We start from the raw sequence: 15075 nt of genomic DNA on the forward strand, positions 1-15075 counted from the left end.
AAATGAGGACGATCACGACACCTGCCTCACTGGGTCGGTGGGTGCACCCCACGTGAGACACGGATGCTGGACACACATGGCAGAGGTAATGAAGGCTTCTGGGACCCCTTTTTCCTTTTAAATCGTAGGTGGCCATTGCAAGGTACTCTGGCTGGCAGATAGCCTACATTCTGTGGGGTAAGTGCTGTCATGTGGCCCATTCAATTCAGCACACGTTCCGTGGTCACCCACAGAGTCCTGGCTATGGGTGGGGAGGAGAGAGGTGCGTGGGAAGCAGCCCTGGCGTCTGCCCTTGAGAGCCCTTCAGGATGGAGGGAGAAACAAACACTCTCTAGGTCACCCTTACCACCTGTCCTGAACCCACGGGGCGTATATGCTAAGGTCGATGGTGACCCAGAGGAGAAAGTGACTATCCACGCCCAGAGCAGGTCTCAGATGTGTTCTCAGGGAGCTGACATTTGAACTGCACCTGGCAGGGTGAGTAGGGAGTAAGCAGGAAGGAAGGGGAGGCCATGCCAGGAAGAAGGAACAGCATAGGCAAGGATGCCAGGGCCTCTGGCGGGAGGATGGTAGAGGGTGGAATGCAGAGGGGGGCCTGCGGGTGACCGCCGGCTCCCTCGGCCCCCAGGCTACCTCGTCATCCACGTGGTGCAGAGCTTGTGCGGCATGGTGATCATGTATGGGCTGGTGCTTCCCATCATCCACAACCAGGCCCTGGAGATGCTCCAAGGGCTGGGCATCGGCATGTAAGTGCTGGACATCCTGTCACTCCATGGCTGGGTGCTGGGGTGCCCTCCCAGCTGCTCCCTGGGCCCGTGATCTTAGCTCTGACCCAGGGATGGGCCATGATAGCAACTGGCAGGGATGGGAACCTTACAGTTGACAAAAGGCTGCCTTTCCTTCTATTCCATGCAGCCCTCACAACCATGTATATGTGGGATACACATATGTCCATTTTCCAGCTGAAAAGAGGTTTAGGGAAATAAAGTGAGAGGCCAGACAGTATGATGGGAGGAGGCAGGGAACCCTGGCTAACCTTTGGGGTCTTCTGTGTGGCTTGGGGAAAGTTATTTCCCTGCTCTGGACATCTGTTCACACATCTGGAAGGAAAAGTGAATGCTACTCTCATTGAGCATTTACTATGTGTCTTTTCTCATAACAGCCTATGAATTTGGTGCTTATGTTGCCATCCATTTTGCAGACCAGGAAACAGAGACACTAAGAGTTTTGTCCAAGAAGTGGGACAACTCAGGATTTGGAGCTGGGCAAACTGAAACCAAAGCCTCCTTTTAACCAGTACACCACACTGCCACACAGGGTGTCAACACAGCATGTGGCGCTCTCTGGGGACCTCCCTGCTCTAACCTCCTTGGTTCCATAATTGCCTAGAGCCACCCGTGATTCTGGGGCACAGCCAGTATTTTCCACTCTCTTGTGGCCTTCTCAGGCACTTCTGAAAAACCCATTCCTTTCTTTGCTTCTCAACCTGTTAAGCCACTCGCCCAGCTCCCACCCCTGGTGAAAGCCAACAGCAGTGAACTCCTGGAGTAATGGGCTGGGATCTGGAGCCAGAAGACCTGTGCCTGTGGTCTTGGGAAAGTCATCTGCTCTTTGTGAGCCCCAGTTTCCTTACCTGCACCGTGGCCGTGGGAGTGCTTTGTACCGCAGGAGCTGATGCTACTGTTGTTCTGCTGAGTGGTCAGCGTCTCTCTCCTCTCTCTCGCCGGGCATCAGAGAAGGGCCTGGAAGAGTGTGGAAAGGCCACCTCACGACAGCCCCACCCTGTGTTTCAGCCTCACCATATCCATTGTCATGGGTCTCATGGTCCTGCAGGTGAGGATCGCTGCTGGCTTCTTCCTGCAGCCCAAGCTGGACACAGCTGACAAGCAGAAGCCCTTGGCTCTCGACAACAGGTGAGGGTGAAGCCAGGGGATTGTATGGCTTTGGCTTTGGCTTTGGCTTTGGCGGTCTCCCGGCCCTTCCCCTTCCCCTTGGCGGGTTCCTGGGAAGGCTCTACACTCTCTGAGAGGGTGTGGTGCAGGGGGCCAGGGGTGGGCTCTGGAGCCAGACTGCCTGGGCCAGGTTCTGGCTCCACCCAATGAGCTGTGTGACCTTGTGGGAGCTTCCTGAACACCTATGAGCCTCAGTTTTCCCCTTTATAAATTGTGCATACCTCACAGAGGTGTTGTAAGGGTGAAATGTGTTAAGAAATTGAACTTAGAACAATAGTGCTTGGCGCATGATAATCCTTTCTAATTCGTTCATTCAATGCCATCCACTCACTGAGGGAACAAGAGGGGCACTGAGAGTAAAGAGATAATCACGACACGACCTACCCGTGACATGCTCAGTCCACTGGAACAGATAGGCACATAGACAGCAGAGGACTCTGGAGGGTGAAAGAGCGTTACAAGAGAAGCCTGAACAATGCGGGTAGAGAGGTGGGAAGGAGGAGAGGCCAGGTGGTTAATCCCCTGCAGATGGGATGCTTGAGCTGAGGTCGGGAGGGTGGCAAGATTTCTGCCTGTAGGAAGGAGGAGAGGGCATGGCCGGCAGCCAGCACAGCAAGGACAAAGGCAGGAAGGCACAAAAGGGCAGACCGAGTCAGGAAAAATGTGAGAATCTCAAATGGCTGCTATGCAGTGGCCTTAGACATTGAGGGACACAAGGAGGACAGGGAGGGGACACAAAGTGACAAGACCAGAAAGCCCCCTCTCAGAGGGGTCCTGAAACTCAGGATGCAAAGTCCGGGCTTTGTCCCAGAGGCCACAGGAAACCACATGATCAGGTGGTCCCTTGGGAAGTTTCCTCTGGAAGACTTTGGAACAGCTCCGGCTGCGGGCAGGCCCTTGTTGCAACAGACAGTGGGGAAGCCCACCCTCTGCTATAGCCGCTGAACCACCAGTAGCCCCGGGAGATGTCTGATCCTACAGGAAGCTCAAACCCCACACATCACATGAAACAGTTACAGTCCCCATGGACCTTTGTCCCCCACTGTGCTCAGCCCCTCCACACCGGGCCCAAGCTGGACCTCAAACTAGTGCTGTGACTGGGAGCAGTCGGCCCCCCGTTAGGGCATGCAGTAGAAAAGCTATACACCGGGAGTTATAGGATTTGACCCTGGGTCTGGGGGACTCCAGAGCCCACCTGCACAGCCTCCTCGCCCTACTGAAGGGGGCTGCCTCGGCTGGCTTCTGTCTGCAGGAAAGCATTCCACAACTTCAACTACTTCCTGTTCTTCTACAACGTGCTGCTGGGCCTGGGTGCCTGCCTCTCCAGGCTGCTCATCAGCTGCGTCCTGGGCACGTGGCTCATCGCGCGCATCGACAGGACCATCATGCAGAGCGGCTACGAGGGGGCAGACATGGGTGAGCGGCCAGCCCCGCCTAGCCACATCCTCTGGGGCTGATACTGCACTCTTTCGGCAGCTGCCCGGCCTGGAGCTCACACCCTTCCCTCAAGCTCAGAGCTTATCTTCCGATGGAGGCTGCTCAGAAGGGAGTTCAAGGCTATTAATTTCCTGCCCACTTGGCAGACCTCACAGGAGGGGCAGTCAGAGGTAGTCGAAGTCTATATAAACAATTAGATTAACTTATGAGTGCACCGGTCTGAAAATCTTGAGAACGAACACATCTCAGAATTATCCGCATTGTTAGTTGGAAACTTAGTTAAGAAAATGTTCTGTTTAGTTGAAATACTCCAAAATCAGAGCCATTTCTGAGGAAGTGAAAGTAGTTTTCTATTTATTTCTAGCTCATGATCATTCATTCACTCACCGTTCTATAAATGTACCGATGCCTCCTTAGTATTAGCCGTGGCCGCTCCTAGCTCCTTTGAGCTTTGAGTTCCCTATAACATGGACAGATTAGAATACCATCCCTAAGAATCTTTCCAGATCTTTAGACCTCATTTTCTAGATGCTCAGCAAGGACTCAGGCACCACTAGGAGCAAACTGGCTCTGCAGTTGTAAAAAGTACAAACTGGGTCGTGTCGGGGAGCACTGCCGGGCCTGACGTGCCTCTGGCTTTCAGGGTTCAGCGCGTGGATCGGCATGCTCTATGTGGACCATTATCACACCAACCCCGTGCTCGTCAGCTTTTGTCACATCCTGATCACAGGCCACAGGGAGAGGCAGCTGCAGCAGGCCATCAAATACTGCTACATAGATCAGTCAGCAGGTAAAGGCTCCTGTTGGAACCTCCGCTGGGTTCAGACAGTAGAAAATAGACACCCTCGGGCTCCCTGGGATTCCTGAGCTGCCCCAGGTTCCACCTTCCTGCCCCCTTTCTCCATACTCCATGCCCTGGGTGCCCTTCAACCAATGAGTTCAGGAAGCTTAGCTTAGTTCCCAGTCAGCTTGGCTATGGGACCCACTCAGTCCTTGTGTCCTTGTCCTGCTGCCCGGCCTCCTCCCTTGCCTGGAAACTCTAATTCTGCTAGTAGAGTCCTCTGTTTCCCATTTGTTTGAGACTCCAAACCGTATCCTAGGCTGTGTGCCAGATGCCCCAGGCTGATTTGATTATTCCGCCCTGCCACAAGCTCTCTGAGCTCTCCTGCCTTTCATGGTGCAGACTGTGTTCATTGCTGTCCCCAACACCACGGATACCCAGGTCTGAGGGGAAACTCACATCCCTCCAACCTCCCTCCCGTTCCCAGGAGTCCAGGTCCTTCTGCCACACCTCGCACATTCTAGGTAGCTCTTCCAAAAGCCTTTGAGGCAAGCTTCCCCCTCCCCCCACAGCCCTCCAGTCTGTCTTCTCTGATTCTCTCCTAGGTCCACGCGTCTCAGCTAGGTCCAGGACGAGGTGGCTCCTGCTGCAGACCCTGATCAACAACCCCAGACTTGTCACACTCAGAAAACCGAAATCGGGGCACAGCTCCCGGGAGTTTACCCAGATGCTGCTGATGCACTCGGACTGCTGACACTGGCCTCCAACATCTGATCCAAAATCAGGCCAGGACGTCTGCACCCCGGAGAGGACTCAGTCTAACCAGCAGCTGTCCCCTGCAATGAGATGCGATGGTGCCTGTACTGTCCCTGCAGATGGCAGTCAGCACTGTCCACTCATGGGATGGCCACCTGGGCTGAGGGATGAAGTCTCAAGATTATTTCATTCCCTTGGCAAAACAGATCAAAAACTAAAGAAATGTCTATTGAACAAACTTTGCCCATTAATGACGTCTACTATCCATTGTGGGTAGGCAGCCTTGGGGATTCCTTGTTAAGAAGCACTTAGTTTACGTACAAAGTAGAATTTTGTGCCACTGAGGAAGGTGGTAAAATGTCTGCATCAGAAGAGTCTGACCATCAGATCCTATTTTCTCTGAAACAGAGTGTGGCCTTCAATCCAACAGGGTCCTCATTGCTTTCTTCTTTGTGGGCTTTATGGTGGGGGAGAGGAGGAACTCCATGATCCCAGCCTCCAGGCGGGCAGGACAAGTGGGCGCACACTGAGCTCTCTCCCAGGCCACTGTGATGAGGAATGGACAGAGCTGACCTGGGCCTTGGTCACAAAGGAGATGCACAGATGCTCTCTCACTAGGGTTGGGTCACTGGGAAAGCCACTTGTCTGAGGACGCAGACAGGGTAGGCAGGCATTCCAGGTGAGGAACAACAAGAGCTGTGTGAGTGTGCAAGCCCCAAGCATGTTTGAGGAAGGAGAGCCAGGTGGCATGTGGAGGTTCAGGGTGCTGGGGAGGCCCAAATGCCAGGGTGGAATGCTTGGATATTTTTCCTTGTGCAGAGCCGAGTACTTACCCAAATTCTTCATGCTGAAGCATAGGACATGGTCCAGGACCTGTACAAAATCTGTCCACTCCAAGTTCCTGATGAAGCCTGTACAACTACTGTGAGGACCCCATCAACAGGGCAGAGGGGAATCTCCAGCCACCTCATGAGTCCCGAAGCAATTGTGATTGGGTTGTTAACTGAACACGTAGTATAAACCCAGTCCTATTGCTAGTCCTATTGCAAACTTTGTTTGCAAAGTTGTCTCTTTTAGTCTAATCTCCACAACTGAGCTTTGCCATTCTGCTTTTAGAAACTGAGAAAACTAGGACTCAGAGTGTTGGGGTCCCCACACCACCACTTTGCAGCTGTGTGACATTGGCCAAATTACTTTGCCTTTCTTCATTCACTTTCCTTATCTATAAAAAGAGGGTAAACCCCCCTAAGACCCACCATTGTTCTGAGAAAAAAATTGGTTCGTATTAATACGTATGAACATCTTAAGCTAGTGTCTGACATATCCTACACTCTTAATAAATATCAGTTACTGTTATGTGTCATATAACTTTTTGTGAATGATCTGATTAATATCTGCTCACCCCCTCAATAAGATATCAGGCCTTCTCAAGCTTTGCTCACCATCACCAGACACACCTGTAATAGAACAGAATGTTGGAATGAATGAAAGAATGAGGCGAAGATGAATACATCTTTTGACAATAAATTCACTTACCAAAATCAATCATCATGGATTGAATGAATAGTGGGTGAATACCCGTGGAAAGCCCATATTGAAATGGAGAGGCTGATATGTAAACAACTGTCTGTGATTCAACCCACCACATGTAACATGGGCCTGTACAAAGTTCTATGGGGACTTGGAAAAGGAAACTACTAATTCTGCCTGTGTAAAGCTAATGAAGACTTCTCAGAAGAAGCAGCACGTGAGCTGGAATCTGCAGATGTGACGTGGGGCATTTCTCACGTGTTTTGGGGGAAGGGCAAGGCATGCCAGCTCTGAAGTTCTGGGTTCTGGGAGTTTGGAGATCATGCTAGATGGAGATACTAGGGGCCACTAGGCCTCTTGTTTCCAGGGATCCAGAGGAGGTAGACATAGAATATATTAAGAGAAGCATAATATTTCAAAGAACCTGCTGACAATCTTAGGTAGTAGAGCTCTAGGATTACCTATTACACTGCATTTCACTCCCATGCCACCCTCATGCAGGCTCAGACAAGACACTAAATGTGTCTGAAGACATGGAACCCTCCCTTATCCTCTGGATTCTACCTACCTCCTTTGGTGTGGGCCAGTCTCTGCCTCTTTGTGGTCCTCAGCTTCCCAACTGTACAATAAGGGGTTGGATGTGGTCCTGCATAAGCACGTGCTCAGCAAGGACATGGTGTCAGGCTCCATCAACACTGGATGGGTGTCCACTACAGGTTGGGCTTGGGTGCACACAGGTGCACAAGCCTCCTGACATGGTCAGTGGGGGTGGACCTGGAGCATAGGGCAGCCAGGTCCTGGGTCAAAGGCCAGGCGTGTACAAGGGAGTATGAGCAGGCCGAGGACAGCAGGTATACGTGAGCCCCGTCTCACCATGTGGACTCATACATGCACAATACACCAAAGGCTCTGCTCTTGAGGTTGACCCCGTGCAGTCCCCACCAACTAGCCTCTGCTTGCTCTTGGTGCCCCATGTCCTCTGGGGCCCCATGGTCACCCCCTGTGCATTCAGGCCACAGGGCACTGGACATGAGGGGCTTAGGGAGGAGGGAACCACTTGTCTGTTTCTCCACAGCTTTAGGGTGTGTTGTCAAACTTTTGAATTCAACAATTTTGTCCTACTGTGACTGAGCCTGAGCATGTTTTCATGCATTTAAAGTTATTGCTGTTTCTTTTTCTGTGAACCGAAGTTTAATGTCTTTTGCCAATTTTTCTACTCTGTGGCTGTTTTTCTTATCAATTTCTAGGAGATTGTTTTATATTGGGGATGTGAGCTTGGTGATATGAGTTGCAAATATTTATTCCCAGTTTATCATTTCTTCTTTTTATCTGATCGTGTTTTGGTTTGGTTTGGTTGTTTTTTCTGGGTTTTTTTGTGTGTTTTGTTTTTTGCGATGTATTACTAAGATGTTTCTTCTCCTCAAATTGGTCAACAAATTCATACAATCACTATAAGTATGTTATCAGTTATCTTGTGGAAACTGACTGGCCAATTTCCAAATTGACAAAGAAATACAAAGAGCAAAGACGAGTCAAGACAATCTTGAAGAAGAGCAGAGTTGGAGGACTCACACTACCAGATATTAAGACAGCTTAAAGCTGCCGTAATCAAGGCTGTGTGCACTACTAGCACAAGGACAGACACTAGGAGAAATAGAAAGAATAGTGGGTCCAACTTGTACCCATGCAGTCAGATATTTTGTATATGATAAGAGAGGCCCAGCAGAGCAGTGGGAAGAAGATGGTCTTCTCTGTAAATGGCCCAGGTCAACTGGTTCTCCACATGAGAAAGAAGTGAATCTTGACTCCTACCTCACACTGTAAAAAAAATAAAAATCTAAATGTGAAAGTTTAAAACAATATTTACAGTAAATAACATCAGAGAATAGTTTCATTACATTAGGCAGGCAAAGATTTCTTAGCTAAAACACAAAGTACATCACTCTTAAAGACAAAAATTGGTAAATTGGGTCTTACTAAAATTAAGAACTTCACATCAAAAGCCACGTTTAATGGAGTAAAAAGGCAAGAACAGAATAGGAATAAATATTTGCCAGATATTTATGTGGAAAATCTCATATTTAGGATATGTAACTAACTCCCATAAATTAATAAGAAAAAAGACAGACAATCCACCAGAAACACTGGGCAAACTATTTGACTAGGCATTTCACAAAAAGACAGCCATGTGGCCAGCAAGTATATGCAAAGGTGCTCGACACTTTTACTAATGAGGAAAATGCAAATTAAAACTACAATATGATACCACCAGGTAAAGGCTAAAATAAAAACAAGAGACTATAGCACATGTTGGTGAGGATGCAGAGCAACTGGAATTCTCATGCCCTGCTGTGTGTGTAAACTGATACAACCACTTTCAAAAATGGAGTACCTCTTAAAGATGGACGTGTACATTCTCTACGACCCAACAATACCACTCTTATGTATACACCCAATAGAAATGCCTACATATGTTCACCACACAAAAGAATGGTCAGAGTATCATTATGGTAGTCTCTAAATTGAAAAAATCCAAATGTGCATCAATAATAGGAAGCATAAATAAAATGGGTTTTTTGAAAAAATAATGGAATACTGTACAAAAATAAACTACAGCCACATTCAAAAATATGGATGAAACTTACAAACATAATGAAATAAGCCCAATATAGAAGAGTTCATTCTGTATGATTCCATTTAGATAAAATTCTTTTTTTTTTTTTTGAGACAGAGTCTCACTCTGTTGCTGGGGCTAGAGTGCCGTGGCTTCAGCCTAGCTCACAGCAACCTCAAACTCCTGAGCTCAAGCGATCCTCCTGCCTCAGCCTCCCAAGTATCTGGGACTACAGGCATGCGCCACCATGTCTGGCTAATTTTTTCTATATATTTTTAGTTGTCCAGCTAATTTCTTTCTATTTTTTCAGCAGAGAAAGGGGGTCTCAATCTTGCTCAGTCTGGTCTCAAACTCCTGAGCGCAAACAGTCCTCCCGCCCTGGCCTCCCAGAGTGCTAGGATTACAGGCGTGAGCCACCGCCCGACCTAGATAAAATTCTAAAAGAAACAAAACTAATTCAGATGTTATAATATTTATTATTCTTGGGGAAGAGAATTATTCTTTCAGAACATTTCATGTGCTGCTCTGGATGCTCCTGACAGCCCTGTGGTATTCCCTTGAACAGAGAAGAAACTGGCATTGAAGGAAGCAGCCGATCAGGAGTTTCACTACTCCACGTGGGGTGTTCCCATCGCTAAGGGCAAGTCCCTTTCCCAGGGAAGGCAGGCGTGGGCGGGGCGACCGCGGCCCCGCCCCTTCGCGTTGCCTTGGAGACCATGCGAGTCCTGCTGCAGTTGGTACTGGACCGGTCCTGGCTATCTTGAGAGGTGCTTTCTGCATGTGGGGCGCTGCCAGGCCTGGCGCAGGGCCTCCCTCCAATTCGCTGGACTCAAGGGGACGTCCAGGGGCTGGCAAGGCTGCTTGGGGGGCCCGGGAGGGGGACAGAAGGAACGTGGCCACTTCACCCTCCCTGCGTCCCCTGGAGGGTGGGGGTGGGGTCCTGGACCCGAGTTCAGCTGGGTTCCAGTCCCGGCTGACACCTTGGGCGCCTTGACTTTTCCCAGAAGAGCTTGGCAGAGTGAAGCACGAACAGTAATCCTGCATTATTCGTGTCTGCGAAGTCCTTCTCGGCTTTGCTCCCTCCGCAGCGGGGAGAGCCAGGTTCCTCGGCGAGTGGGGGCTCCTCGGAGGTTAGTTTCATCGTTGTTCCGCGCTCCCTCCCTTCTGCGTTTTGTTTAAAAGTAAAACCCTCAGCCTGCGTGGGGACCTCCCCCACCCTCACCCCTCTAGCCCCCGCCCCCAGTGGAGGGTCCCGCCCCTGGGGTTCTGCCTGGGTCGGTGGGGTGCCGCCTTCGGGGCCAATTGTTCCGCCAGGACCTGAGCTTGGGACGGGCGTTGGTTTCTCAACTGGTGGAACTGGTTTGAGATCCGGGTCCGAATTGGCACCAAACGCCTGACGCGTTTCCCTGACGACGGCTTCCCGCAGGGGCATCCAGCCGGCGGCCAGGATGTCGTCCGTGGGGAAGGTGACCCGGGTTCAGAATGGGAAAGTCTACCAGCAGATCTTCGAGGCTGAGGTAGGGCCCGCCCTCTGTCCCCTTTTCTCTGTCCCTGCTTCTCTCTGCTCTCCCCCCTCCCCCAAAACTCCCCCCAAACTTTCCTCCCTCTGAGGGCTTCCTGGCCTGGGAATCTAATGAAATACGGACTTTGAAATTACTTTGATTTTAAAAATAATTCTTATTGGTTCTTAAAATGTATGAATATAAATTAGAATGTCTATTCTTGAAAATCAGAAAACTTAAATTAAAAGTTTAAATTTAAATTACTCAGAAATAGCCTGGATGAACCACTGAGCACCCTGTGTCTTTTTCCCATGCATAAAAGCGTTTCTAATTTTTCTATTTAAAAAATTGTTTCCATTCTGTACTAATGTTCTGAAACCTTCTTTTTCTCCTTAACAGTGTCTCACAGACCCTATCCCATGCCCGTGGGCATCCATATACTTCTCGCCTGCTTGTTGATCTGTGACTCCCATAACTGCATTAAAGTAAAGCCCTCTTTATTTTAATCACTGAAATTGCCTTGTCCTCTCTAAAGCACTGTACAGACAAATGAAATCTTAAACACACAGACCACAACCCTTCCTTTGAAGTTCTGTGCTATTTATTTAAAAGAGATTTTCATTCCTAATTTGAACCCTAAATAATGCCCTCTGTAGAACCTTTGGAAATTATAAAAGTATAAAAAAGCCAAAGAAACAATTAAATTATTCACACAATCCTACTCCCTCTAAGCAAGAGGCCATTCTTAATGCTTGGCACACTTCCTCCAGGTCATTTTTCTATACATTTTACATTTTGAGATCATACTGTGTAATTTTGGTTATAATTTTTAATTTATGTTTTAAATTGATACGTTTAATTATACATCATCTCATAAGCATTTCTTCATGTCATAAAAAATTTAATTCTTTGTAGGTGTCATCTTTAATAAATGTCTGACATTCCATCTAAGGGACATACCATGATGACTCAACCAATCCCCTACTATTGGACCATTCCTTTTTTCCAAATCTTTTTGATTATAAAAAAGGCTGAAGCTGGGCGCAGTGGCACATGCCTGTGGTCTCAGCTACTCAGGAGACTGAGGTGGGAGGATTCCTTGAGCTCAGGAGTTCAAGACCAGCCTTGGCCATAGAGCAAGACCCCATCTCAGATAAATAAATAAATAAATAAGTAAAAATATATAATTTTTGAAAGGCTGATGTGCATCCTGGTCTTCATTTAAATTTCTTAAAAAATGCCTTCCTTGAGGGGGCTAAATGACTTGGAGGAGGAGACCCCTCCTGCGGGGGGTGTGCCCTGGGGTTGAAGGCCTCCCCGCAAAGTGCCTTACTAGCGGCAGGTTCCCAGGGGTCTTTCTAAGACAGGCACAATCAGCCTTAGGGTACTGGGGACCCAGCAGCTCTGACCGCCTCCTCATTCGTGGTCATGGTCTTCCCTGGATTCAGGTGCAGCTGATCCACTCCCTGGCCGTCAGCAGGAAGCAGGCCGCAGAGCATTATGTGCCCCCGAAGAGTGGCAGGGCACCCTTGATGAAGAAGGTGGAAATTCCTGAAGGAGAGATGATGTCTCCTCGGCAGCAGAAGTGGGCACACAGCCTCCCCAATGACTGGGTCACAGAAAACCCTGTTCTCTACAGGTAGGTCCTACTGTCCAGGCCCCACCCCCACACACTGGGGGTGCCTTAGGGTCTTCAAAAACTCAAAAAGACCTTCCACAGGATGAGCACCAGGTAGGAATGAAATCTCCCCTAAAACAAGGAGGTAATAGCACCTACTTTGCAGGGTGGTTTGCTTCTCTCTCCCCACTCCCCCCTCTAATAATTATTGCTTGTGTGCTGAGGGCCAGGCACTGGCTGTGGGGATCCCACCCTCATGGACCTTGAGGTCTCAAATGGAAATGAACAAACAGTCCCCCCAGTGGTGGGAAGGCTCTGACTAGAGGACAAGGGCTATGGGACAGGAGTTAGGATAGCTCTGAGGAGGGGCCTCAGCTGGGACCAGAGGGTGAGGGAGGGAAAGGATGGGGGCAGGGCTCTGAGAAGGACAATCTTGGCCCATTCCTGGAGGCTGAAGGCCAGTGGGCTGGAGAGAGGGCAGGAGGTGGGGCTGGGAGAGGCCTTGCAGGCCACAGTCAGTGTTTTGGACTTTACTGCTGTGAGCAGCTGATTTGCATTTTTGAGGTCCCTCAGGCAGCTCTGTGCAGAATGTGGGGGACTGCAAGAAGAGTCAGAGAGGCCAAGGAGGAGGTCACTGCAGTTGTCCTGGTAACCTTGGTGGTAGCTGCGAGAGAGAAATTAGGGGTGGACTTCAGGTGTCTTCTGCAGCCAGAACCCACAGGACCTAGGTCTCCAGCCAGAGTACTGGGTGGACGGCAGGGGTGCCGTTCCTTGAGATGGGAGCAGGTGGGGTGGGACAGGGAGATCAGGAGTTCCTTGCAAACTTCCAAGTTCGGAAGTTAAACTTGAGATTCCTAAGCATGCCATTTCATTCTGCTGAGCTCAGACCCTCAACTAGAGAAAAAAGGAAAGAAAAGGATTTTCCTCCCAGGATTCTTGGGAGCATAAAGCAGAAACTGGGCTTCCCTTGGGCTCTTCAAACGCTGCACAAGCCATAAACCTCTTGCCTGACCTGGGACTCTGGGACGGGAGGTCAGGCTTCCTGTACCTGCCTTGCTGTCTCTGTCACCCTTTTTGGGTCAGGGACAGACCCAGTGCTGGGTACAGGTCTCTGCCCTGCCCTGACCTTTGGATTTTCCCAGGGAAACCATCCCAGAGGCTTCTGACCCTCAGTACCTTAACTACCTACAAATGGGCAAGTCCACTGGCCCACCCCAGCCCAGACTCTCCAGCCCATGTCCCCCTGCCCGATGCCCCAGGTAGGGACCCAGAGGCACAGGCAGCTGGGGCCTGTCCAAGCTCCAGCCCACCTCCCAGGAGGGCAGTGTGGCAGCCTGCTGTGACTCCAGCTCCCACAAGGTCCCGAGCCTGCTCTCAGCTGACCTGTTCTCATCCAGGCCTGGGGTCTCCCAACATCTCCCTGTGTCTCTTGAGGGTTCCTTCTTCCCCAGGGTTCAGCCTAGGACCACCCAACATTCCAATATCCAGATACAGCATGGGTCAGAAGCTCTTGGCACCAACAGGACAGTGTTTTGGAAAGGCACTTCTCATGGAGTGCTGGTATTGTGCTGTGCTGGCCTCCTGGGACAGACAGACAAGCCCAGCTCTGTCCTGGACACAGAACCAGGGCGCAGCTCCCTGTGGCCTGTGGCAGGAACAAAGATGTGTTTGTAACCTTCCAGGCCCTGCCATCCTCAAATGACTGGGGTCACCAACTCGGCATCCAGAGTCTCTCTTGGATTAGTTGTCCCCTGCCCCTGACAAGTGTTTCCCTTCCTCCCTCCCTCTCTGCCCACAGCCTTGGCTGCCTTCACTTTCTCCCCGGCCAGCCCAGCCCTGCTGGTTGGGCTGCAGGCTCACCTTCCACAGTCCCCATTCTTCTTCCCACCCAGCAGAACTTCCATCCGGCTTCCTGAATATTCCATGAGCCAGGGCAGCTGGACAAACTCGCCCAGCCCATGGGAGAGGGACACGCCCAGATGCAGCAGCCCCAGCTCACCTGGACCCTCTGGGCAGCCAGGAGACTCACAGCAGCTGCCCTGACCTGTCACCCACCCACAGCTCCTCATCCCACTGCAGTCCCCACCAGTGTATCCCCTGTTTACCACAGGCAGGACCTCCCTGCTCTCCTGGCTGCCCCCGGCACCTCCCAGGGCTGTGGAACAGCCCGGTGCAGCCTTGGCTTCCTGGTGTTGTCTCCTCTAGCCTCCCTCTCCCTCTGCAGGGAGCCCTTCCTCAAATGTCCATCCCACTGTCCCTCCCCTACCTCTGGCTGGGCGTTCTATCAACCCTGCTCCTGGAGTGAGCTCCTTCCTCGGGAATCCCTGGCCCCTGGGCTTCCCCACACAGCACAGCCCCTGGGGTTCCTGTTCCTCTTTCTCTGCTCCCCTTTGTGGGCCAGTGCTCTTAAGTCTTCCCTGGCCACAAGGGCCAGCTCCCTCTAGATGCTCTGAGGAACTAGGAGAGGCCAGACTGGGCCAAACTGATGAATGGCAGGGCCAGGGTGCCAAATTTTCCTTAGGCCTCAGAGCATAGGGTTCAGGTGCTTGAAATTTAGCCAGCCAAGGCCGGTCCACCTGTGTGCTCGTGCATCCAGGGCAAGGCCCCTGGGTGAGTGGTGCCCAGCCCAGGGCAGGGGGTAGATGACCACTAGTGTAAACAAAGCTTCCAAGTCCCCAGGGCAAGCAGCCAAGAAGCCAGAGCTAACAGCAGTTCTCATGGTCCTGTGGGTTCCTATGGGCTGCCTTGGTCCAGGGGCATTTGGAATGACAAGGCCTGAAAGACCACCTCTAGAGGGTTGGCCTGGGCCCCATCTGCTGCAGCCCAGCCCTGCAGTCCCCTCCCTGCTAGGTTTGCAGAGAGGACTAAATAAGAAGTCAGCTGGA

At 50.7% G+C, this 15075-nt stretch overlaps 2 protein-coding genes across 2 annotated transcripts in view; both read left to right on the forward strand.

Annotated features, from left to right (window-relative positions):
- LOC105805365 (stimulated by retinoic acid gene 6 protein homolog) overlaps positions 1 to 6066 on the forward strand; it is a 36465-nt gene extending 30399 nt beyond the window's left edge. Inside the window, exons 13-18 of the mRNA XM_012638258.1 lie at positions 129 to 177; positions 629 to 746; positions 1794 to 1913; positions 3205 to 3368; positions 4033 to 4179; positions 4776 to 6066. Of these exons, the coding sequence (XP_012493712.1) occupies positions 129 to 177; positions 629 to 746; positions 1794 to 1913; positions 3205 to 3368; positions 4033 to 4179; positions 4776 to 4924 (747 nt within the window). The 3' untranslated portion in view covers positions 4925 to 6066. The remainder of the gene's footprint in view (positions 1 to 128; positions 178 to 628; positions 747 to 1793; positions 1914 to 3204; positions 3369 to 4032; positions 4180 to 4775) is intronic.
- Positions 6067 to 7129: 1063 nt separating this feature from the next.
- CCDC180 (coiled-coil domain containing 180) overlaps positions 7130 to 15075 on the forward strand; it is a 61006-nt gene continuing 53060 nt past the window's right edge. The window contains 4 exon segments of the mRNA XM_012638259.1: positions 7130 to 7172; positions 10437 to 10490; positions 10493 to 10587; positions 12021 to 12211. Coding sequence (XP_012493713.1) covers positions 7130 to 7172; positions 10437 to 10490; positions 10493 to 10587; positions 12021 to 12211 — 383 coding nt within the window.

The sequence above is a fragment of the Propithecus coquereli genome, unplaced genomic scaffold (genome assembly GCF_000956105.1).
Source record: "Propithecus coquereli isolate 6110/MARCELLA unplaced genomic scaffold, Pcoq_1.0 Scaffold128, whole genome shotgun sequence".
Lineage (NCBI taxonomy): Eukaryota > Metazoa > Chordata > Mammalia > Primates > Indriidae > Propithecus > Propithecus coquereli.